Source organism: Pongo pygmaeus, chromosome 8 (assembly GCF_028885625.2).
Source record: "Pongo pygmaeus isolate AG05252 chromosome 8, NHGRI_mPonPyg2-v2.0_pri, whole genome shotgun sequence".
Taxonomy (NCBI): Eukaryota; Metazoa; Chordata; class Mammalia; order Primates; family Hominidae; genus Pongo; species Pongo pygmaeus.
Window position 1 is genome coordinate 103,201,851 of NC_072381.2, and position 25,984 is coordinate 103,227,834.

General features: G+C 51.8%; 1 protein-coding gene across 2 annotated transcripts in view; it reads right to left on the reverse strand.

Annotated features, from left to right (window-relative positions):
- Window positions 1-25,984, reverse strand: part of CRTAC1 (cartilage acidic protein 1) — a 164,782-nt gene that overhangs the window by 28,534 nt on the left and 110,264 nt on the right. For both annotated transcript variants that reach the window (XM_054435846.1, XM_054435847.1), the window contains exons 5-11: window positions 23,959-24,115; window positions 14,443-14,577; window positions 11,105-11,250; window positions 7,937-8,073; window positions 3,706-3,788; window positions 2,680-2,780; window positions 2,040-2,208 (exon numbers count right to left, since the gene is read on the reverse strand). In XM_054435846.1, coding sequence (XP_054291821.1) covers window positions 2,040-2,208; window positions 2,680-2,780; window positions 3,706-3,788; window positions 7,937-8,073; window positions 11,105-11,250; window positions 14,443-14,577; window positions 23,959-24,115 — 928 coding nt within the window. The remainder of the gene's footprint in view (window positions 1-2,039; window positions 2,209-2,679; window positions 2,781-3,705; window positions 3,789-7,936; window positions 8,074-11,104; window positions 11,251-14,442; window positions 14,578-23,958; window positions 24,116-25,984) is intronic.

The window sequence follows — 25,984 nt, forward strand, 5'->3', positions numbered from 1 at the left end:
GTCTGGAATAAGTGAGAGTTACTATATTAATCCAGCCAGTCTGACAGAATCACTGTTCTCACTTTTTGCATTTCCTTTCAGTTTTTTTCTGCACATATGATGTGTGTATAATATTAATATTTGTATTTACTAATTTGAGACCATAGTGCCTATTCCTTTTATATTAAAATGGTATCATCTCATGAGGTGTGAACACCCGGGAAAGGTGTCTGATTTTGAACCTAGGAATGTTTGACTCCAGCGCTTTCTGAACTATTGTGTTTCAGTGAAGACACTCTGGGCTCCTCTACTCCTGCTGGTGTTTCTCAATGTTTTTTCCATAGTTGTAATCCCCTTACCCTGCCAGAAGACTCTTTAGACTTTTTCCCCAATTCCCCCCATACATTTATTTTAAAATTTTGTATTTTAAAATAATTATAGATTCACAGGAAATTGCAAAGATAATACAGAGAGCTCCTCTGCGCCCTTCACCCAGTTTCATCCAGTGGTTGCAGGTTGCCTATCCAGGGATCCACCATGGCATGAGGCGCCACAAAGACCCCCTCGGGCTGCCCTTGATGATAGTCACACCCACTCCTCTCCCTTCCACCATCTCTAAGCCCTGCCAACCAACAATCTGTTTTCCGTCTTTATAATTTCGTCATTTCGAGAATGTTATGTAAACAAAAATCTACCATACGTGACTTTTGGAGATGAGCTTTTTCTCCCCTTTTCTCACTCACCATAGTGCCCTAGTGATCTACCCAGTTTTTGCATGTATCAATAGTTTATTCTTCTCATAGCTGAGTAATATTCCATGGAAGGGCTGTATCACAGTCGCTTGAACTATTAACACCTAGGTTGTTTCTAGTTCTGGGCTATTAAGTATAAAGATACTATGAACAAATGTAAAGATGTTTGTGTGGATATAAGTTTTCATTAGTGTGAGATAAGTGGCTTGGGATATGATAGCTGGGTCATAGAGTAGCAGCTGTTTGCTTAGGTTTGTTTTGTTTTCTTAAAACAAACTGCCAAACCATTTTCCAGTGTAGCCCTATCATTTTACATTTCCACCAGTGATGTATGAGAGATCCAGTTTCTCTGATCTCTAGAAGCTACCTGGATCCTTGTCAGCACTTGGTATTGTCGCTATTTTTAATTTTTGTTCTAATAAGTGTGTAGTGGTAGTTCCATTAATGCCACAGATATACCATATATCTGTTTATGTGCTATATGCATGTTGATGCTTTTTTAATTTTTTGAGACAGAGTCTCACTCACTCCAGGCTAGGCTGGAGTGCAGTGGTGCAATCACGGCTCACTGCAGCCTCTACCTCCCTGGGCTCGGGTGATCCTCCCACCTCAGTCTCCCAGGTAGCTGGGACTACAGGCATGCGCCACCTTGGCTATTTTTTTTGTGCTTTTGGTAGAGATGAGGTTTCACCATGTTGCCCAGGCTAGTCTTGAACTCTTGAGCTCAAGGGATCCACCTGCCTCAGCCTCCCAAAGTATTAGGATTATAGGCATGAGCCACTGTGCCCAGCCCCTGACGCTTTTACATATATATACATAAATAAAAGATAGGATTTTGTCATCCCCCTGCCCCTGCCAAGAACCCACTCTCTCCCCTTTGGGGTGACTTCACTCCCGTTGAGAATGCATGGTTTCCCAAGCCTTCTGTCCAAGACTGAACCAGCTCCCAAGAGGCCAGGGAAACAGCTGGTTTGGACACGTTTGGTGCAGCCCAGCATTTGAACAAGCCTACAGCCTTGAACAAATGGAGGATTAAACACTCTGACCCCAAGGTGAACTAATTCCACAGAGACACTGGGATGGGGACTCCTGCAAGTGAGATGCATGAAAATCTAACCAGCACTCCCCACTCGCCTCCTCTTGAACTCAGGCTCATCTCAGAGCAGGGTTTGTCCCCAGTAGCTGGTGTCCACCATGGCTGTCACAGTAGAGCGGTGCCCAAGGATGCTCGGGCTGTGAGTCCCTGAATCAGTCAGCATCCTGCTGTCCTGATAACAGCTCACTGTCCCCCACCGGTCCCCAACTCACCCAGGCCAAAGTGTGCCACGGGCTCCATCTCACACAGGTAGCCTGAGCCCCCGTCGATGATCCTCAAGTGGGCCCCGCTCTTCTTGGTGTAGAGCACGACCTTAGCCCCCCTGGCAAAGGCCCCAAACCGGGTGCGTGGCACCACTCGCAGCCAGTTGTTGTTGAAGCCCTGCAGAGAGGGTGAGAGGCAGACACCCGGTGGGCATCAGCGTGGTGAGTGGGAAGAGCAGGGAGCCAGGGAGGATGGGAGGGGGAGAGGGAGAAGAAGGAGGAAGAGAAGAAAGCGGGCAGAGGAAAAAGATAGAAAGAGGAAGCCAAGCAAGAAAAATGAATGAGGCAAAGACAGATTGGCTGAATGAAGGAGAGGCACTGCAGACAGAGGAGACAAAAGCCGAGGGACTCAGGGCACAGTGTTTGGCAGAGAAATGATAGTGGAAGGCAGAGAGGCAAGGGCTTCTCCCAAGGCAGCCCTTCCTGAGCTTCCCGGTGCTGCTGGAATTTACTTCCCTCCTCCAGGGCCCGGGACTTCCATTACCCGCCATGCTGGCCAAGCCAGCACCCCGGCGCCTTGCCCTCACCAACTCAAGGTACCTGAGAGCACACAGGGCTGGGATCTGTGGCTCCTGAGGTCTTAGCGCACCTGATTGCCCCGGAAGACGGACAGCGGCTGAGCCATGGACTCTCCATGGGACAAGATGAGGTCCAGCATCCCGTCTCCATCGAAGTCGGTCACCACACCCCCTACAAACAATGCAGATTTCACCTCTGGCCGTAATCCAGGAGACCCACAAAGGAGAGACGCTCCCAACCAAGTGCAGTATCCACAGCCCTGGGTGCGGGAGCCAGAGAAAGCACAGCACCGGGGCAGGAAGGCCGGGGCTTGGCACCCATCTCCTATCCTTCCTAACAGCAGCCTCATGATAGGACTCACGGGACAGACATTTCCTTCCTTCCCCTGGTCTTTGCATGGAGAGGGTGTGTGCAAATTACTCAGACCACATGGTCTTCTTTATGGTCTTTCTATTATGGTTTGAATAATACACACCTGTTATATTTGCACAGGTTTTTTTTTTTTGTCAATTTATCAAGTGTTTGCATATACCTAGGCTCCTTTTGGTTGTCATTACAACCCAAAGAGGTGAAGAGGGCAGATATAATTATCCCCATTTTATGAATGTGGAGAACAAGACCCAGAGGATAAAGTCGCTTTTCCAAGACCACAAAGTGAGGCAATGGCAGAGCTGGGTTCTTGGACTCCTGGCCCAGTGCTCTGCCTGACAACAAGCTGAGTGCCAAGAGGGGAGGGGTCAGATGGCAAGATCCTCTGCCTGAGAGCAGAAGGGGCTCTCTCCTCTCCTTTCCATCCCCACTGGCAAGGCATGGCCAGAGAAGCTCCTGCCCACAGACCCATAGATTCCCATTCCCCCACTCCCTATCAGCCTGGGACTGGGGGAGTGGACCATCCTCTCCTCTGTTTCCTGCCTGGCTGTCCCCAGGGTTCTCCCATCTCCACTCTCACCCCTGCCCTTGAGTCTCAGCCCTCAGTGTGGCAGGGACAGGAGCGGCTCTGCCGTGGGACTGGCTGCCCCCCGCCTCCTGCCCTCACCCCAGTGTATGAACAGTGCTAAGGGAGCATTGCAGGCCAGATCCCCCAGGTGCCCCTCACCTGTGCCCCGGCCCTCAGGTTCCAAGGCGTCACCGGGATTGAGCTCCTCGATGAGGGGATCTCCGTGCTCCCTACGGATGACGCTACAAGAGAGGAGACAGGCTTGCTCTGGTGGGGTCTCAGAGGCCGCCGGACCTGAAGGCCCACCTGCTCCATTCTGTCCCCTGAGCATCCCCGGGTCCCAATGTGCATGGGCTGCCACCTGGCTGCCCACGGAGACACTCTCTGCTCCCAGGCCCTGCCTACACTCCTCCTGTTCCCTGCCTGGGTTTTAATTTATGTTGGTAAATATTGATTTTTCCTTCTCTAACGGATGAATTATAGGCAGCCTGGGGAAGGGCAGTTGATGGATGAAGAAGGGGCAGGGACACAACTACCTTCAACCGACCTTCCTTGTCCTTCAAGTGGCCCCTGGGTTTCCTAGTTCTGGATGCTACCCAGGGTTTAACCCCACTCAATGCTACCTCCTCCATGCCCTCCTGGACCATCCTGCTGGAAGCAATCCCTTCTTTCTTCATGGGCTTTATCACTTTCTGCCTGTGTTACAGCTCTGTATAAATGCATCTGATCTCCCTTGGTAGAATGTGAGCTCTCTGCAGGCTGGGACCTTGCATTATTCATCTTTGCTTCTCTTGCAGGATCTAACACAGTGCTTGGCTCTCAGAAAGCTCCAAGCACATGTCTGCAGGATACAAAGGTGAATTCCAGAGGCAAAGAGAGGAAAGGGGTCCCTTTGGGTTGCAGTGGTTCTGTTTGGAACTCTGAATTTTGATCTTATTTATTTCAGAAACGTCTGCTAGAAAAGTCCTGCTCTTTCTCTACACTCAGCTGATGATGGCAGTGAGCTTTCCTCTAGAATTTTTCTCACTTGGTGTATTCTCACAGCCTTGGGTGCTCTGCCCTAGATGTGTGGGGCAATGATGGGAAGGTAGGGCGTAAGGAAGAATTGGCATCGCACTTCCTACCACATTGCAGGTTGCGTGTGAGAAACACCAGAGGGCTGTGATTCAGCCATAGCTTCAGGAGGGGGTCGGAGTCCCCTGAGCTGGAGCCTTTGGTGGCTGGGTGGCAGAGAGAGCTGGCAGATGCCCCATGTGGTGGGCTTGTGTGTTGGTGTGCATGGGCATGATACCCACAGTCCCTTTGACCATATGTGTCCTGCAGACTCTGCCATAGCTGTGCAGAGACACTTCTTGGTTCAGGTGACAATGCAGTTAAGGAGTCCTAAGGATAACACCCAGCAATCAATTCCGCTGCATTTCTGTGTTCATTGAACACGTTCTTAGGCAGCAACTATTGTGTGCTGGGTCCTGCGTGAGGTATGGTGCACAGCAGAAAGGATGGAGCTCAGAGTCCGTGCTAACAGGAACCACCGTTCAGAGGGCTGAAGGTACAGGGAGAGTGGGACATGGGGAGTCCAGAGTTGGGGAAGCTCACCCAGATTCGGGCAATCAGGGAAGGCTCCCTAGAGGAAGGGTCAGCTAAGCTGAGACCACCATGGTGAGTGAGCACATGTCGCTCAGATGAAGAGGGATAATTGGGGGCTAGAGGGAGTGGGCAGCCTGAGGGTGAGGCCTGGCATAGCCCAGAACCGAAGGAAGCTTGTTGTGCCTGCTGCTTAGATGTAAACAGGGAAGTAGAAAGTGACGAGGCTGGAGACGCAGCCGAGCCGGGCTATGTGGATTGTGTCAAAGAGTTTGGACTTCATCCAAAGGCAATGGGGAGCTTCTAGAAGGTCTTCGGTGGGAAAGGGGTGTGGCCAGACTTGCATTTTTAATGGCTCTCTCTGCAGGACTAGAGACAAGCAGAGCAGCTGGGGGAGGTGCAGGAATCTCCGTGGGAGACCAGGAGTGGTGTCATGATGGAGAGTGAAGAGCAGATCGGAGACACGGCTAGATGCGAAAGTGGGTGACCCTGCACACCGCAGTTGGCCTAGGAGTGTCCCTGTTTATGCCTTTTTGCCTCTGTGATTCTTTTTCTTTTCTCCTTCTTCTTTTTTTTGCTGTGATTATTAAGAGGGCTCCCTTTCACTCTCATTAAGTGACTGGGTGATGAGTTCCCTGGATGCTGCAGGTATCATTAAAGGATGTGCAGACTCAAGCACACTGAGGCTTTGTGTTCCCACAGAGTGCCTGGCACGTTCCCGGAGGGCACCAGGGCCAAGGAGCCCACAGTGCCTGTTCAGTGACGGGTGAAAAGCCCCGGTGGTGTGGGACTGTTGGGGGTTAAACTTCCAGAGCTGCCAGCTGAGTGCCAGTCCCAGCTGCAGCCCCTCTCGCTGTCCTCTCTGCTGTGTGCTCAGGACCCAGCCATCTGCCACAGGGACTTGGGGCACAGCCACGTACCTGGGAAGTGGCTTCTGCTGCTGCTGTGTGGAGGCAAACACACGAACCCATTGGGCAGCCACGTGGTGACTTGCTCTGTCCACTGACAGCTCTGGGCCAGCCTGCCTTGTCCTTCCACCCAGCCCTCTCTCTCCGCTGCAGGGGACGCTGGGAGATGTGAAGCAGGCTGGATGGGCAGGATGGGCTGGATGGGCAGGATGGGCAGGCAGACAGAGACTAGGTTCTCGGGCCACAGAGACACGAGCACTAGATTCCTCAGTGCTCAGGCCTTGTCCTCCTGGCGAGTGACACTTTATTAGCCAGAGAAGGAAAGCAGTGTCTCTGTTAACTAGCAATTGATCTTCCACAATTAATCTGGAAGTTGTGAATAAGCTTTTTGCAAGGCACCTAATTAGTAAATCTAGCGCCTTTGGGGGGTGATTACATCTAGTCAGGATTGATGCTTTGTTAATAATTGTATTTTAAAACACGCTTAGTCACACTCATGCCTTTTAGTGTAAATAGTTGGGCCCTCCCGGGAGATGGGGTAGGGGTCTTGGGGGGCCGAGCAGGTGATCTGGCCCATGTCCTGGATCCAAGGCCCTGGCCCACCCTTCTTTCCCCACCTGGTCCTGAGCCCCATTGGAATGTTTTAAGCCAGGAACAGGGACATCTCAGGCCACATGCCTGTCCAGGACTCTACCTATCCAGGACTCATGGGGGGACCCTGAGCTCGGTTCCCCAGCAGTGGTTCTCAGACTTCAGTGTGATGACAATCACCTGGTGCCTACTGTACTTGTTAAAATACAGATTCCTGGGCCTCACCCCCTGAGATTCTAAGTCAGGAGCTGTGGGGTAGGTCCCGGGATTCTGTACTTTAAGCACTCTGGGTGATTCTGATGCCAATGGTCTCTGGACATACCCTTGGAGAAATATTGCCACAGCAAATCCAGCCCTTCCTCCCTAGACACACTTCTCAGAGGCCTGCACATTCCCTCCATTTCTGAAACCCTTTTCCTTGTCTACCAGGAACACTTGTCATCCAGAATTTCCCAAAGGATGGTTTGCAGAACACCAATCTCAACAGAAAAATCTGTGGAAGAAGTGCCCTGTGATCTGGCCTATTTGGAATACTCCATCCATCTTTTGGAAAATTAAAATATTTATGGTCAAGTTAAAGGCGCTGAGAAGTCCTGCAGTAAATAAACCTGTATTTACTTGGACCCTGTAGCCCCTTTTCGTGGTAGTGATTGGACCCCGTAGCCCCTTTTCGTGGTAGTGATTGGACCCCGTAGCCTCTTTTCCTGGTAGTGATTGGACCCCGTAGCCCCTTTTCGTGGTAGTGATTGGACCATTGGACCCCGTAGCCCCTTTTCGTGGTAGTGATTGGACCTTGTAGCTCCTTTTCGTGGTAGTGATTGGACCCCGTAGCCCTTTTCCTGGTAGTGATTGGACCCCGTTGCCCCTTTTCGTGGTAGTGATTGGACCCTGTAGCCCCTTTTCGTGGTAGTGATTGGACCCTGTAGCCCCTTTTCCTGGTAGTGATTGGACCCCGTAGCCCCCTTTCCTGGTAGTGATTGGACCCCGTAGCCCCTTTTCGTGGTAGTGCGTCTTTGTATCTTGTGGCGCTTGGGTTCTGGGCACACTTTGGGCCACATTTCCCTTCCCTTTCCCTGCAATACCAGAGGTCGGCTCTTTGGCCAGGCTTTGCCCTGCATTCCCACAGCCTCTTGCCCAGTCCTCGTCCTTCCTTCCTTTCTGTTTCTTCATCAGGGGACCTGCGTTGACCTTGGCCTGACCCCCTGGCCCTGGGAACCCTCCCCTTCTGATTCTTAAACCTTCTCCCTGACCGTTCCTCCCACCAGCTGTCAAGGGTGAAGAGCCGCGAGCCAGGATGGAGCATCTACCGGAAGAGGCGGTTGGCTGAGGAGCTGCGGTAGGCGATGTTGTTGAAGAAGATCTCCAGCTCCTGGTCATTGTCAAAGTCAGCGGTGATGACCGTGCGGACAGGGGAGGGCATGGAGAACTTGGGCGAGGCGATGTCCTGGAGGAAACAAGGCTGGGGGTCACTGACAGGAGAGTGGGCTCAGGCGGGAGGCCAGCTCTCCTCTATGGAGTGTGGGGGCAATTAAAAATAAGAGACAGCCCAACCCAACAGCTCCTCTCCTGCCTCCCCCAAAGGACCTGGGGGCTGCCTTTAGGACCACACAGACCTCAGGCTGCTTGTACGAGAAGAAAGAGGGAAGAATAACAGTCGTGATAGACACCAGTGAAGTGCTTAGCCAATCCCTAGTCTGGATCACCCCCGTCCATCCCTTCTGTCCATCCCTTGAGGCAGTAGAGACATTAGCATTCCCATTTGACGGGTGAGGTAACTGAGTCCTGGAGAAGGAGGGGAACTGCGATGTCACAGCTACTGAGTGGGGAGGCCAGGGCTTCTGATTCCGGACTCTGTGCCCTTTCTCCTAGTCACCCTTCCTCCTCTGTGCTGAGTCAGAAGCTGGGTGGGCACTGGAAATCTCTGTGCATCTAAATCCAGGCTCCACCACTGACTAGCTGTGTGATCTTAGGCAGGTTACTAACCCCCTCGGATCTCACCTTCCCCATCAGTTATGTGGCAATAGTAATAGCTGCCTGGGTTGTGAGGATTGCATGTAAAATGCCTGGCACAGAATGGGCATGAGACAGATCGCTGGCAGCCTGTCCTGCCTTACCCGCCACCTGCCTCAGGGAAGGTGAAAGAGGCTACCTGTAGCTGTGGATTTGGCTGCCTCTACTACCTTACGTTGTTTCTTGGGATACTTTTTATTTTTATTTTTTGAGACATTTGCTTTGAGGGGGTTGCGGTATCAGCTACACCTGTCCAGGACTAATGGGGAGACCCCAGGCCCAGGATAGCCCAGCTGGGACTCCAAAGTGCTGGGAGGACCTTGGGGGACCAGGCAAAGGGTCCCAGGTGTGTTTTTGCCTCTGAAATAGAAGGAGAGCTGGGAAGGGCAATCTTCTATTTCTGAGTGTAATATCCTCATCGTAGGTGGGTTTTTCCCCTAAAGACCTTGGGGGCCTGTCTGAGTCCCAGGGCCCACATGGAGAGGGCTGAGAAAGGTACAGGTGGTGTCTCTGGGAGTATCCTCTACCCGACTTGGGCCTGCTCTCAGCCTCCTGCTGCAGACCCTCTTTGGCAGCCACAGGGATGAGCAGGCTGGGTCAGTGGTCGAGCTGCCTGCTCGGGGGAGGCCAGGGAAGGAGGCTGTCTCCATCGGAGCAGTAATGAGGTTGAATAAGCCTGGCCAGCTGGTCAGGGTGGGTTGAGCTGGGCCTTAAGAGCCAGGGAGCAAAAAGACCTCAGGATCTCCAGCCGTTATGATTCTATTGATCCTATAAAAATGGAAGCCTCCCATAGCCCCCTTGGGGTTGCCCTATTCGATGCCTGAGCTTCCGAGATAATGTATGTTAAGCTTAGCACAGTTCGTGACACATGGAAGGCACTTGATAAATAGGGCATTTATGTATTATTATTATTATTATTGCTCCTGAGTGCTCTGGGGAGGGGCCATTGGAGGAGTTAACAGGGTTCCTCACCCTCAGTGCGTTGGTGTTTGGGATCGGATAATTCTTTGTTGTGGGGCTGCTCTGTGCACTGCAGGGTGTTCAGCCCTATCCCTGGGCTCTGCATACTGGATGCCAGGAGCACTCCCTTCCCAAGCTGTGACAAACCCAAATGTCCCCAGACATTGTTGAATGTCCCAGAGGGAGGGCAGCAAGATCATCCCTGTTGAGAAGCTGGGTGAGAACAAGAGTGGAATAAAGATGGAAATCGTCCAAGATCCCAGGACGAGCTGCCCTGGGTTCAGGGCATGCCTCCTCCCAGCCCAGAGAGCCTGAGTCTCAAGCCTTAGCAGGGAGGGAGTGGCTGGGCCTGGGTGTCCCAAGGTGGCTGCTTACAGGGAAGGGACTTGGTAGGGGTGGCCTCTTCTTGGTTACACAGATATGAGGTCCCTGGGGACTTCCCTGGGATCATCAAGCCTCAGGAAAACCCTGGAACTTTCCCATTTCCTCAGGAGTTTTTGGCAGACCTAGGTATCTGCAGAACAGTCCTGGCTCCCTGAGATCAGCTTCAATCAGACCATGCTCTCTGTTGCCCTCCCTGAGAAAGTCCCAAACCCATGCCCCTCATGCTGGTGGCACCTCCATCACTGTCACTAACAGCCCTTTTGAAGAATTCTTGGCATCGGTCTATCAACAGCTCAGGGAGGGGGCACAGGGAGGGCTCTGAGGCCACCTTGCCTGCCATCTGCTGTTTGTCTTTAGGGGCAGCTGTTGGGAACTCCGTGGCTTCAATCTTCCATTCTCTCCACCACTTTGCCCTTGGTCTGAACGTCAGTCTGAAAAGGTCTGAAAAGCTGAGGCCTGGCTTTTGTGGAGTGTGCAGGGGATGCCATCCTGTATCCCCTGCACACTCCACAAACACTCACTGTGCTCTAGCTGCTGGATCCTTTCCAGGAGCCACCAGAAAAAGTGGCCTGGATCCAGAGAGTGCAGCCCACCTCCCAGGACTCCGGCCCACCTCGGAGGCTGCTCTCCCACCTCTGCTGACCTGGTTCTTCCTACTCTTGGCTCCAGAGCTCCTACAGCAGCCCAGCTGTAGTCCCTTGTCCCCTGGTGTAACCTTCCTTGTCACCCCACCCCCACTCTGGGCCCTGAGAGCCTTGAGCCCTGCTCAGCCTGGTGGGAGGAGCGAGGCAGCTCCATGGCATGCCAGGGCACCCCTGCAGTGGTGCTGTAGGGAGGAGTGAGGGAGAGCCCCCTTCTTTTTATTTTATTTTATTTATTTATTTTTTTATTTGAGACGGAGTCTCGCTCTGTCACCCAGGCTGGAGTGCAGTAGCACGATCTCAGCTCACTGTAACCTCCGCCTCTTGGGCTCAAGATTCCTGTGCCTCAGCTACCGGAGTAGCTGGGATTATAGGCACGCACCACCACACCCGGCTAATTTTGGGTATTTTTAGTAGAGACAGGGTTTTGCCATGTTGGCCAGGCTGGTCTTGAACTCCTGGGGTGAGGCCCCTTCTTACCCGGAAGCGGACTTTCCCATGGGCGCTCATCTGCAGATAGAGGCGGTGGGGGCCATTCCAGTTGCCATAGACGATGTCCACTTTGCCATCACGGTTGAAGTCAGCCAGGGCGACACCTCGCCCATGCTGGTGGGGGTCGTCCACACCTGGGGAGGAGAGGCAGGAACTCTCAGGGCGGCATCCCCTGCACACTCCACAAACACTCACCCTGCTCTAGCTCTGTGACAAGCAACTAGGGAGGGTGACTCTCATCTTGTTCCCGGGTGGAGATACGGGAGACATAGCTGCAGCCTCAGAAGCTCTCTATAGGGGCAGGAAGTGGGACAGTCATGTGGTTGAAAAGAAGACCCGAGACTTGTGTTCAAGCTGTGTTTGCCCAGCATGCATATTATTTTTACCCTGTTTGGGGGGTGGCATGGGTTGGTGGAGGGAGACTGGGGGAAATTCTGGAGGACCAAAGGCTCTTCCTGGCCACCCCTAACACTGCCACTGGAAGACATTAAGTTGATCATGCCACTCTTTTGCTTAAGCTGATCATGCCCTCCAGTCCTCTTGGGGAAAGTTCTAATTCCTGCCTGGGGAGCACAGGGCTCTGCCTGACCATGGTCCTGTCCACCTTATCTGGTCTTGATCTGGTTCCACTCTCCCCATCTTTCCAGCTCCTGGGCCTTTGCTCAAGCTGGTCTCTACCTGGGATGCTCTTCCTCTAGCTCTAGGTTACCCAGCTCCTGGTTATTCTGCTCTCAGCCACAGTGTCACTTCCTCTGGGAAGCCCTCCCTGACCACTCATCTGAGACAGCTCATCTTGCCCACCCTGTCAATCTCCCTGACAGCCTCTTAGTCTTCTCCATGTTGATCACAATGTGCAGTTACATTCCTTTGTGGTTGACTTGTTAGGGTCCGGTTTTCCCACTATCCCTGATGTTCCATGAGGTCAAGACTCTCTTCTTGGTTCACCTGGGTACACGCAGCATCTATCTCAGGGCCTGTGGTTGCCTGGTAGTTTTCAGTAAATACTTGCTGAATGAGTGCACAGACATAAATAACATGACAGAAGGCAAACCGGGGACGTGGGTGGCGGCAGAGGAAATACTACAGCCACGACAGAGAAGCCCACAGTATGCCTGGTGAGATCTGGAAAGTGAAGCCTCTGTGCCCAAGCCACCTGCTTATACTATCTAATGAGTGGGTGCTGGGGGAGGAGACAGGGTGGCTTTGCCCACAGCGATGGCCTGACCTCCTAGCTGCCCACTGGCCAGTGCATAGCTTGAGAGACAGAGGTGAATGAGACTCTAAGCACCCATCCATGTCGACTCTTTCAGAGGACAAATAGCTGTGGGTCATCAGGCTCTCTGGGATGGCAGGCCACAGGACAATGTAATAGGCAGTGGGGATCAGAGACCCCAGGACACAGGGAGCTCTTGCCAGAAGGCAACGTGGTGCCCCCTGAGAACCCTGGAGGCTGAGTGTCCTCCTGGGGAAGAGAAGGAGCTGTGGGAGGTGTGGGAAGAAGAGGCAGTGAGACTTGAGAAAGAGGGTTTGCAGAGGACTAGGGGCAGCCTCCAATCCCTAGGATTAATACTCCATTAATTCTCTGACAAACTCCTCGGCCCAAATGTCGGTGGCCTTCTGCGTTGGCCCATTTCTCTCCTATCTATGAGGCACCTTGACAAGGAGCTGGTTCCCTTTCACAGGAATAATCGGTGCCAGGCTGCATTTCACAGCAGCATCTGTTTGGGTGATGAATGCCCTCTTGACATGTCTTGTTAAACCCCTGCAATCATTCTGACTTTCAATTACGGGCCTAGCGCCTTGCCTCTCTCCTTCCGCCTGATACCTTCTCCTACTCCAACTTGTTCGCTCACCTCTGCTTCCATCTCTTTAACACCTTATCAAATCCTCTAGGTTTTCTCCACTATTCCCTCCCCTTTGCTTTATGATTTTTCAGCAATGAGAAAATTTGCTGCCAAAGGATAGCACTAGGAGGGGTGAGCCAGGGGGAGGACAGGCCAGGGCAGTCCAACTTCTGCCTTGCCAGAGAAGGATAAGAGGTTAGGCAAGGTTGGGGGCTGAATGGCAAAAAGCTTGGGGTGGGTGTGCATTCTGGGCCAGTAAGTCCCCACAGTGGAGCTCCAGGGCAGAAAGCTGGGGTGGTAGGTACTCGTAAGTCCAAGAATCCAAGAGAACAGATTGGCACATGTGCAGGGATTCGATGTGAACTGCTGGCAACAGCCAGAGCTTGCAGGACCCTTGATCTATGTGTCTAGATCCCACTCACCACTGCTGCAGGCCAGAGCTCTTCCCCATGCCTCCAAGAAGGAGGTGAAATCAAACCTCCCATTCATTGGCAAGGTCGGGGAAAATGGTCAGGGGCACGTGGGATGTAATCATACATCCAAAAACTTGCAGGAAGTGTCCACTCTGTCATTCAGCAGAATTTACCGGTGGGCACTGGATGCCAAGCCTTGTGTCAAGAATGAATAGAACTGGGACCTGGTCCTTGTAAAGCTCATAGACAAACCATGATGGCAATGTGGAGCCTGAGTAAGAAGTGCATGCCAGGGGCAGCAGGAGGAGGAAGGACCAGTCTCTGCTAGGTGGCACAGGGAGTCAGGAAAATCTCTGCAGAGGTGATATTTGAGGTGAATGATGAAGGCTAAACAGACGTTCTGCAGGTGGAGAAGCGGGAGGCCAGTCCAGGCAGAGGCCATGACAGGTGCAAAGGCCCTGAGGTGGGTTGGGGATGAGTGCAGAGGAAGGAGGAGGAGCACAGCTGGGGGCCTGGGGCACTATTTTGTGTGGCTTTTATCCTGCTTCTTATTACAGCCGGATATTTTTGTTTACATCTGTTTCTAGAATGTCATTGCCTTTTCTGTGTGTGGGGTGGTCTTAGCCTGATTCAAGTGGGCATCCCTGGTTCCCAGTGCCAACCTGACACTTAGCAAGGGCTCCATGAATGCTCACTGTATTGAACTGAATGTTGAAGATAAATGTGGGAGGGGGCCAAGGTGGGGAGAGGCAGCTTGGAGGATAGGTTGATGCTGAGAGACACAAGCAGGACTTGGAGGGTCGCGGGCAATCTCAGGTACTGGAAGATAACAATTGGCAGGAGTTTCAAACCCCTTTCCCCAGCAGCAAACACTCCCTGTGGCTGGAGCCATGGGAGCTAAGGAATAGGAAGTGACAAGCAGTGTTTCTCTGTGTGGTGCAGACGATGACTTGCCCTGCTCTCCCCGCAGCCAGAAGAGACCATCCTGGAGGGGGCAGGGCAGTCTGGAGTCCTCTGTGGGCCTGGGGTGAGGGGTCAGGGTGCACAGGGCATGGCTGCCTCCACTCACCAGCACTGGCCGCAGCGTCCACAAAGGTGCCATCGCCCCGGTTGTGGAAAAGGAAGTTAGGCCCATTCTCGTTGTCGCAGAAGATATCCGAGGCACTGCTGCTGAGGATGGGGCCCACGCTGACGCCTCGGCCCCCTAGAAAAGACATCGACCCACAGTGAGTGGCGGAAGCAAAGCCCCAGGCCCACCTGGAGGACAGGGCTGCCTCTGAGGCCTGGGGGGAACTGTAGCAGAGTATCCTCAGAGAAGCCTGGGGGGATTTCTGCTTCCCGTGCTTTCCTGAGCCTAAATCTGGACTCATAGTCTCCACGAACCTTCGTGGAAGGTAACAACACTGATGAAGAGGGAAGGAAGGAGCTCAGCTGGGCATTGGACCCCACACAGAGGCCAGCATCTGCCTTCCCCTTCTAAGAGAAGTGGCTGAACAATCATCTTAAATCTAAACCCACAATAATCCTAAACCCAACTGTAAGCATGCCATTTTGGTCAAGTCACAGATCCCCCAACAGCCTCCTGACTCTCACTTTGAGTCATACATGTGCTGGTCAAGACCACTGGGTATGTCCCAGCTTTGAGAATCAATAGGAATAGGTCCCAGCTATAGGTATGCGGATGCTTACTTTGCTTTGTTTGACGTTAAACAATTACGTCCATCAATAGTGAATGGGTTGAATGGATTACGGAGCATCCATATGACAAACTATTCTGCAGTAAAAAGACTGCATGGATCCATATGGATTGACTTGGAGGAGTGCCTGTGATATATGGTTGAAAGAATCAGCAATTCACCAAGTAATGGTATTGTGTGATCTTGCTTTTATTTTTTAAAATAGGAAAATACATGCTAGTTCTGAATACACATGTTTGTGCAGAGTTATTCAGTTTGGAGAGAAGTGGGAAAGGCCACACCCCAAGCTGTGAACACTGGCTACCTTCCTTGATGGGGTAGGATTTGGGGAGGGAAAGAGAAATGATAGTTGGCCTTTTTTCTTTGAATGTCTTTGTAGTGTTTGACTTGTTGCAACAAGAACTGCTTCTGTAGTTTGAAAGGAAGAAATCCAATAAAGTATATATGTTTTTTAAAACGGACAGAAATCAAGCCAGCTCCACATTGGGCTTTGAAGTTTCTAAGATCAAATCTGAGCTATCCACGTCAAGAAGTCTAACCTTAATACATCCTGAACAAACCACCCCCACCCAGTGGGTTTCAAATGAAGGCTCTCTGCTTACCAGGCCCCACCTCCAGCTCCCAGGAACACAAATCTGCCCCGAGAAAGCCTTCCCTCAGCCACGCCCCCAAATGCTGGAAATACTGTGAGAAAATGGCCCGACCAGGATCAAGACATGGATTCTAGCCCCAGCCTGGCTTCTAACAAGCTCTGTGACCCTGGGCAATTTACGCTACCCTTGAGCCTCAGTTTCCTCATTTGTAAAATGGGGGAGAGTCCGACCTGCCTTTTCTGCTTTGGGGTTTTGAGAGGACCAAAGGAGGAAAGATGCACCTGTCAGAATGACCATTATCAAAAATATGAAAGATTACACGGGTTGGCAAGGGTGTAGAGAAAAGGGTAACCTTGTATACTGTTGGTGGGAATGTAAATGAGTACAGACATTATAAAAAACAGTATAAGGCTCCTTAAAAATTAAAAATAGAACTGCCATATGATCCAGCAATCCCACTACTGGGTATATATATCCAAAGGAAATGAAATCAGTGTGTTGAAGAGATATCTGCACTCTGAGGTTCACTGCAGCATTATTCACAATAGCTGAGATATGGAATGAAGATACGAAGTGTCCATCAATGGATGAATGCATAAAGAAAACGTGATATATATACATAATAGAGTATTACTCAGCCTTAAAGAAGAAAATCCTGTCATTTGTGACAACGTGGATGAACCTGGAGGACATTATGCTAAGTGAAATAAGCCAGGCACAGAGAAGCAAATACCACATGATCTCACTTATACGTGGAATCTAAAAAAGTTGAACACATAGAAGCAGAGAGTAGAATAGTGTTTACTAGGGGCTAGGAGTAGGGGTGTTGGGGAAATGTTGGTCAAAGGATACAACACTTCAGTGTAATGGGAGGAATAAGTTCAAGAGATCCATTGTACAACATGGTGACTTTAGTTAATAAGAATGCACTACATACTTGAACTTGCTAAGAGAGTATATTTTAAGTGTTGTCACCCCCAAAAAAGTATGTGAGATAATGCATATGTTGATTAGCTCGACTTAGCCATTCCACAATGTCTACATTATTTCAAAACATCATGTTTTACGATGAGCTGTATGAAAGGGCTCTGTGGATGCTGCAGACTTGCTGCTCAGAGCCAGGTCTGAGAAGCAGTTGCAGGAGTGTCACCTGGGAGCTTGCTAGAATTGCAGAATCTCAGGCCCCTAATGAAATCAGAACCTGCATTCTAACAAGACCCCTGGGTGGTTTATGTGCGCATAGAAGTTTGAAAAGTACTGCTTTAAAGGGTTGTTTACTATAATAAGAAGAGTTATTAGAGCACTCCAGAAGAACTTGATTTTTAAAAAAATAAACGAAAGCTCAAGTAGACCTGTGTAAAGAAAGGCCAGGCCTGCCTCTGGATGGGGCAGAGGTTTCCCCAAAGTGACCAAGCTTATTTGAGACAGGGGTTCTCTTGGTCTCTAGGTGCCTCCCATCCTCTGAGAGATGCCCCCAGGGGAAATCATGGGGCCTTTTCCGCCTATGCAAATGGAGCCTGCCCACCAGAGCTGGCATTTGGGGCCAGGGAGATGGGGTGGGGCAATGGCACTGCCACTCTTATTGCGCTCATAGTTAACACATTCTGGGCTGGATGCCTCCCAGATTCCTCCCAGATAATCTCATTAGCTGCCAAAGAGAGCCCAAGCCACATGAAAATGAAGCCGCTGACTTCACATTGCTCCTCTGGAATGTCCTCCAAGACACAGCATCCACTCTTCATGATGGGAGCTATGGAGTGGCATGGGTGGCTTCCAGAGGCCTGTCCTAAAGCCAGCAGGAAAGGATGTGGGGTCACAACCTGGGCACCACCTCTGCCCATTAAAAGAGATGCCACTAAGTGGTTGCTGGCAGCTGTCCCTGCCCTGGTCTTACCAGCTTCTGTGAGAATCCCTCAGCCCTGCCCGGGCCCCTGGAAATTCCAGGTGGGACTCAGGGACTTGCCTCCACGCAGCTCCATCCTTCTTCCTCCGCTTCCACATCCTCCAATTTCCTCTCTGCCTCTGGCTCCCAAGCTGTGACACATTCCCTTCATTTTCTACAAAGCAGGTTATTTCCCTTTTGGACAAATTTCTAAATCTTTCTAATTAACTAATTGGGTTGGGTTGAAGCCTTGTACCATTTGTAACCTGTAATTACTAGAAAATTGCCATGGTAACCACACTACTAATTAGCCACAATTTATTGCCATGGCAACCGGACCATAACAGAGATGTTACCCACACCTCCTTCTCGGCAAGTTGGCTGCATAGTTGGGGAGCAGGTGAGTCGACAGTCAGGAAGCTGGCCTCCTGGGTGCCAGCCCCAGCAGCTTTATGATGGAGGCCTAACTGGGGGCTGAAGTGGGGCAGCCAGGTACCTGCACCCCTCACTGATGCCACAGGGAAATGACTCCCAGGTCGACAAGCAAATCTTCTTCAAACCAATAGAATCCACCCATCATTATGTAGGCTGCCATGCCTACGCCCTGCCAGGCCAATGTCAAAGGCCAATTATTCAGCAAATGTCTTCTACCAGGGCTTTCCCCTCCTCTCCTCTCTCCTTTGTCACACCCTCCCTCTCCTCCATCTCTTAACCAAGATGGTGTGTACTAAACCATCTTTGGTTTAGTACACACCAAATTCGGCCACCCAGGGGGCAGTTAGGAACATCTTTATTTAGCTTTGGAGAATGATGTTCTAACAGGGAATTAACTCCACCTTGCATAATTATTTCTTTTATAATTTGAAGCCAGCGCATTCTCTCGGGGCTGGAGAGGCAGTGCTGGTGGTGGGAGACACCACAGCACCGGGGGTCAGAAAGTCTAAGTTTGAGCTGTGTGACCTTGGGCTCATCACTGAACCTTCCTGGGCTTCTGTTTTCTCAGCTAGAACATAAGAGTGATAATAATAATGGCTCCTTCTCGGGGCTGTCATAAATATTAAGCGAGCTGGTTTTTGGAAGGTGCCTTGGAAAATGTCAGGTGCCACATAGTCATTAGCTGGGACTATTTACCACCTGCTGGGTGAATAATATCCCTTTATTTTTCCCAGCACTTTCAGGCTTCAAAGACCTCCTTGTTCTGCTGTTGGGGTGTGACTGCTCCTCCCTGCCCATCCCTGCTGAAGGCTTCTGCTCACCCTGCCCACCAGGCTGGGTAGGGGGTGGGGTTAAAGGGGGAAATGCCCCTTCGAGGTCCCCATCTCTCCTAGCCACATTCTGGCACTCTGATCATCTGTTCATTGGGCCCAACCCCCATAGGGAAGCCTTGGTTGTCCTCAAGAACCATCCCTCTACCTCTGAGCCCTGGCACGCTGGCAATGCAGACCCAAGTACAAGTCAGGTGCAGGCAATCCATCTCTCAGACTGCATCTGGGCCAGCCCTCAGGGACTGGGGTGTGAGACAGGGAAAGGTGGTGGGGAGGGAGGGTGTGCATGCAGCTGAACTTCTCCAAGCTGTGGGTCTGAGGACCCAGGGATGAGGCAGCACAAGGATTCGCGGTGCTAAGGTAAAGCCTCTTGGTTCCTGCCTGGCCTCTGTGCCTCCCCTCCTGCAGGATCACGGGAAGCATGCTCTCCAGGCCTCAGTTTCCTTCCTGTAAACTGGGTGGGAATTGAGAAGATCTCCAAGACTGCTACTAGCTTACTTTGCAATGAATGCATCCTCCAGGGTGGACACAAGATAAGCATGTTGGGGGCCGATCCCTGTGCCCATCTAGCCCTGCACCCTCTGCATCAGCGGAGACTCTGAGGTGAGCCCCCTCAGCCAGGGAACTTGGCCATCTGCTCAGACCTTAATAGAAACAGGATTCTGGTGAATGCCATGATTCGCAGGCTGTCAAGACATCCAAGATATTGTAAATGAGTAGGGCAGAAATGCTGGAAACATGATGCAGGAATGGGCACAGAGAGAGAGAGAGAGAGCGACAGAGAGAGAGTGTGTGTACACATGCTGGAGAATGGGGTGTGAGGATCAAGTGCAGAATGGTAACAGGGTCTGTCATCCTAAATTTCCTGAAAAATTATAAGGCAAGATAACTGTAGGTGCTGGTGTTGCCACTCCCAAGCCTTCTGGGAGCCTTCAGAGGCTGGGCAGGACTTGACTGTTCTGTGTGGCAGGTATTAGACAAGGATACACCCACTCTCATCCTTCCTGCCCTGTCTCTGCAGAATGTTAAGGCAAGGGGTGGGGCAGCAGGACAGGCCCCATCATTTGTTTCCTCTCGACAGAGGAGGGATTTGCACTGGCAAAGCCTGGGGGTGTAGCCTGGGGGTATAAGCCGGAGTGGCTACCCACAAGCTTGACATTTCTTTAAAATCTCTTGTGTTAGTTGAGAAAAATGCACACAAAAATTACATTTCAATTCTATAACATATCTGTGTTTGTTTTAAAAGAAACATAATGTTCCCCCCGATACTCATCAAATGCATCTGACACCCCAGGGAAAAGGTCTCTGCGTGTCCTGGGCTTTGGGTACCCCTGGCAGGCCCGTGCTGCACTTCCTGGGGGTCCCGGGCCCTGGCTGGGGAGCCTGTCACTCCAGCCCTGCCCGGCTGTCAGATCTGGCTTCACTCCCGATGAAAGGACAGCACCCGCCTGGGAAGCTAGGAGGCCCCTTGGCCCCCACTCTGCGGCCCCTGGTTGAGCTCACTGGTGAGGATCTGCCAGAAGGCCTCAGCTGGGCTTTAGGCATCTCCGTCTCCTTCAATAATGACTTCCTATAAATCAGGTCTGCCCTCTGCTTTGTTCCACACTGCTCCCAGCCAACAGCAAAACTCCCCACCCGACATCATAAATCCACCTTCATTTTCTTTCCAAATTTCTTTTAAGGCTTCTTTAATCACCACCTTGCAGCTTGGACAGATGCTGCCTCAAAGGGTGAGGTCAAAATGCAGAGTTCCCGGGGAGGAGGCGAGGCCTGGGGGAGGCAGGGCAGGCAGGAAGGAGAACAGAGATGGACTCCACGGGGAATGGGGATGAAGATGCCGCTGGCTATGCCCAGGACTGGAGGTTTGGGGGGACACACAGAGAATGCTTCCCAGGCAGGGGCTGGGCCTGCTTCTCTTATGCATCCCCCGTACCTTGCACAGTGCTCCCTGTACCCAGGAGGTGCCCAGCAGAGGGCCCTGGCATCGCTCTGGCAGAGCCTCAGAGTGGGAGGTGTTGGTATTTGCTATACTAGGTGGGCACTGCCCGTGTACCAGGCCATGTGCCAGCCATGTCCCATGTGCACCTCCTTTCATTCTCACAACACCCCCATTTTGAAGGTGAGAAAACTGAGGCTGGGAGAATAGTTTGCCCACTACTGCCTAGGCTGTAATGCACAGGGTAGGCTGGACCTGCACCTGTGGCCTGGCTCCAGACCCTGTCCCCTTACCTGTTAGCTCAGTGCCCTCAGAGAAGCTGAGGGGCATGCCCAAGGTCACTGGGGTCTGGACCGCAAAGGCAGTGCAGGACTCTTGCCTCCCACCTTCCCCTCCTCTGGTTCCATCTGGTTCCATGCCAGGGCCTTGGCCATGTCCAGAACCCAGTTCCCAGGATTCCCAGGCAGGGCAGCTCCCGGCACTGTCCCAGCTTCAAGCGGCCTCAAGAAGCTGGGGAAGTTGGGGACCAGGGGATGGGAGAGTGGTCTTCCTACTGCCCCAGTCTCTCTCCCAATCTCTGGCTCGGCCACGCTCCCGGGGCCCTTGAGTCCCCCGAGAGCCGGCATGGTGGCCGCTAGATGGCACTGTGACCCAGCGGAGCAGCAGCAGCCGCGTGAATGGATAATGTCTAGAGAGGAGGCCTCCCCTCCCCCTTCCGCAGTGCTGAGGGCCAGTGCCTGGGTAGCACCTTTGCCCGGCCTACCCTGGGGTGGCTGGACCTCCCCCGCTGTCCTGAACACTCAGCCAGGCAGCTGCTTCAGCCACAACCACCTGGCTGGGGCTGCCTCAAGTCCAGGTGCCAGCCCGGGGCTGTCATCCCAGTGGGTGTGGGCCTCCCCTCACAGCCCCTCCTGTCTTGTAGGCTGGCAGGATTCTCAAGCTGGAGGTCATCGGAAAGGTCAGCGGGCTGTGGCAGTTTAAGCAGCAGGAGGAGATGGGGCTCTAAGTGCTAGCTCTCTACGAACCTCCTGTGTGACCTTGGGCAAGTCCCTTCTCATCCCTGGATCTCCGTCTGTTCTTTGTAAAATGGGAGGTTCTCCCAGGTCGTACAGCCCTCCAGCAGGCAGGTGCTGTGTGGCTTGGCTCCAGGGACCTCCCAGCTCCCTGAGTGCACATCTGGACATGGCCTGCCCCTTCCGCTTGCTTTCCTCCCAGCTTCTCCGGCCCCCTGGCACCAGAGTGGTGTTGAGCGCTGGCCATGCGCCCAGAGCCTCAGCTATCAGGCCGGGCTCAGTATGGCGGCCCTTACGTTTGGGGTCTATTCCTGGGGCTCGGGGGTGGGGGGTACTCTTCTGAGCTAGTTTTCCAGCCAGATGTCCATGTGTCATTAGCTGAGTGACAAGGGGGGCTGCAGGGTAGTGTTGGGGGGCTTGGCGGTCAGGGAAAGGGTGGGCTGTAGAAGGCGGGCAGACAGAATAGTAACATGGTGGGCCAAATAGGTTCTTGTCAGCCAAATGGCTTTTGGAAGTCTGCAGAGCTGTTCGAACATGTCCTCTGGGCACGCCAGCTGCCCCAGCCTCCCTCCGTTCCTCCACCAAAGCTGCTGCTTCTTCCTTGAACCGCCCGTCCTTCCAGCCCAGCCGGCACGGTTGGCTGGTGCTTCCATCCCCACCGTGCTCCTCATTTGCCTCCTCTGGGTCTCCTCCTTCCCCCTCCTCGGTTCTGTGCCAGCCCAGCCAGCGTGAACAATGCCCCCTTCATGCTCAAACCCAGCCGCAACCTCCAAGTTCTTTTATTCTGTGTCTAGCCTGCTCTCCCAGTCCTTGCCTCCCTTCCACCTCGTCATTTTCAAGTGCTTCATCCCCCCAGTGCACCCCCCTTCCCTTGCAAGATCAAGGCACTTAATTGCCAAGCCAGCCCAGTGCACAGAACTGGGAACTATTCAGAAAAATTGACTGTACAAATCTAGGCTGAAGCGCCTGCATGTTTATTTCTTTTCCGGGGGAAACATGGTTTATTACTGACATAGCCTTTCCATGGTACCTTCACGCGCAGAGCTCTCAGGCACTTAGACGGGGCTTGAGCTGTGCTAACCATTTTATTGTCTAGTCATTTGTTCCCACAAACTTTGCAAGACAGGTCAACATTAATCTCCCCCTTTCACCAGGGTGAAAGGTGGCTAGAGAAAGGCATCATAAACTCAGGAGAGGCAGTGACAACCCTTTCTGGGCAGGACTTTGAGATGATGCCACCACCCAGGTGTCTGGAGGTAGGGGGGTGCCCCAAAGGACCCCTCAACCATCCTTCCAGCCCCAGGATTCAGACTGAGGGAGGTTGCCACTTTGGAAGCCTCTGCTGCACACGTTGGGATGGATATGTCGGGAAGGCTGACCAACAAGAGGATCTGTCTGTCCCAAGTGCAGGTCGGGTATGAATGTGGCTTAAGTTCACATGACAAGTTGTTGTGTACAGCTCTGGCTTCCTGATTTTTGGCACCCAAAACAGGAATTGGATTGCTCTGCCATCAGCAGTCTATTGGCAGATTATCAGAGTTTAGTCAGCAGCCGTGCTGGAATTAGAAAAACCGCCTTCCCTAGAAAGATCTCCCTGTCAGAGAGTCTGACAATAGGTCCCCCATCCAGAAAGATGAAGGGGGAGCATGACTTCAAAAAAAAGTGCTGGAGAGGTTTTGGAACAAGAACACAATTCTTTGAGCTCAGTTATCTGAGACGGGACCCAGTTGAAGCCTAGGGATTTAGCACTCAATTCCTGGTTGCTTATGTGTAAGTAAATAATTTCATCTGCGATTTGGCAATAAAGAATGCTTTAAATCTCGGCTTTTGTGATTTGTCAGTTTTCTCCTACAGAACCTGCTCACCCATCATTGAGGTTACCAGAGGCAGTGGGGCAAGAGGTTCCAGGGAGAGAATGATGTTGTGGTGTTCTCACATGCCACTTTCCAGCAAGTCAGATGTCCCCTCTTGGGTACCCCAAAACTCATACCTGACAGATATCTCACCAATGCTTGGAGAGGCATTGTGGGAGAAGCCTTCTGTGGGTGGCAGGATGGAATAGAGCCTTTATCTCCCCTCCCCAGGGACATAAGGCCACCCTTTCCTTGTGGTCTCTGATGAATTAGACTCAGCCTTGCAGGGCCCTGGCCCCCAGCCCCAGCCCCTCCAGCACACCGCCTCCCACGTCACTCTGCATACCTGTATATTTGCTGACCCCAGCCTCAGCAGCCACATCTCTGAGCGCCAGAATGCCCTGGGAGAGGTCACTGGCCTCAGGGTCCATTTCAATGAGGGCATCAGGGCCCACATTACCGTAGGCGTAATTGGCAATGTAGATAGAGTAGCGTCCAGAGCCCTGAGGAAGGGAAGGAAGCGGTGAGCAGGCCCACCTTGGCTCATCCCAGAAACCGCCCCCTCCCCACCCCAAGGTAGGACCATAGCTCTTTCACAGGGTTGGGTTCTTCTCCCCAGGTCTGTTGCAAATGGCCTTGCAGGCTGTGCATGGCGCACTTCCAGAGGGGCTTTTCACAAAGGCTACCATGTGAATGACGCTCCCAGGAGTTGTACAACAAAGCAGCCTGCTTTTCCTTCCATCCTGTTCCAGAAGAACACATCCCTCCCTCTCCCCCACAACCACCTTTTTATAGACAATTTTCTAATGTGCCTCCCTCCAGCTGAGCTCTCTCCAGCTGCCAGCCAGGGTAGCTGCTCAATAAATATTTGCTGATTGATTGATCTACCAGTTCCCATTATTCTCAGTCTCTCTCTCCCATTCAAGCTCACTCCAGCCAAGATGACAAGCAAATTCCTGAACCATCTCCCTCCCCCTGTTCCCACCCCGCACTTCTTCATTCCTTTGTTTTGGTAGCACAAGAGGCACAAATTTGCAGGGGTCCTACTTCCCTCTCCCATTCCCTCATTTCCCTTGTATTACCAGGAAGAAAGATAATATCACTTCTGTCTTTATAACACTGTCTCAAAGATTTGCTTTTCCCTTTGCATCCAGGAGCAGCCCTGGACACCAGCTCCATGCAAGAGTCATTCTCTTCTCTAGTCCAAAACACTGCTGATGAAAGACTCTTCTCTTCTGCCTGTTATTATAATGGTGCTATTTCTTCAATGGATGACTTCTTCCCAAGAGATCCACACACTTTCTAAATCAGTTTTCTGGCTTTTCTCTCATCCTTTTCATCACTTCTTTCCAATTAATTAGACAGTAAATATTTCTTAAGCTCTATGTGCCAAGTGCTGTGTTATAAATGTACTGAAGACAAAGTCCCTGACCATAGGTTGCCTATAGTCTAGTTTGAAAGACAAGTCATAAACCTAAAAGGACCTAAGAGAAACTGTTGAGCTCACAGCAACAAGACTAGTGGTCGTCTTTCCTTGCTTCAATTTCTCATCCGTTGGCACCATGAGCACAATTCTTGTTCCACTGAACTGGTCAGCGACTTTGTATCTTTGTGGGTTTTTTGGTGTTTTTTGTTTGTTTTTTTGGGTCTCACTCTGTTGCCCTGTCTGCTGTACAGTGGTGTGATCTCGGCTCACTGCAGTCTCCACCTCCCAGGTTCAAGCGATTGTCCTGCTTCAGCCTCCCAAGTAGCTGGGATTACAGGCGTGCACCACCACTCCCGGCTAATTTTTGTATTTTTTAGTAGAGACGGGGTTTCACCATATTGGTCAGGCTGGTCTCGAACTCCGGACCTCAAGTGATCCACCCCCCTCAGCCTCCCAAAGTGCTGGAATTACAGGTGTGAGCCACTGTGCTTGGCCAATCTTCGAAGGGATCATTTTCTTTGAGGAAGCTGATTAAGAGCCACATGAGTCTGTCTGACTGGTGGGTGAGGCCAAGGAGGGAGCTTAGAGTTTCCTGTTAGAGTCTCCTGGGTGACACAGATGTATCAACAATGATACAAGCATATGGCAGAGAACACATACAGGATTTCCTGGGCGCATAGAAGAGGAGCTCCTAACTCAGAGGAAGGGCACCTAACTATGGGAAGTTCCGAAAAGCTTTTCTTAAAGGAGTCTCAGTCAGGTGAATTGGAGGGAAAAGAACCTTCCAAGTAGAGATGAGAAAGAGGAGGATGTATGTAGAGAAACTACAGCAGTTAGTTCAATGTTGCTGGAATATAAAATGCAAGGCAGAGAGTGTCAAGGGATGAAGCTGGAGAAGGTGGTAAATTTGTTCCCTACAGATTGCTCTGTTCCTTCTCTTTTGGTT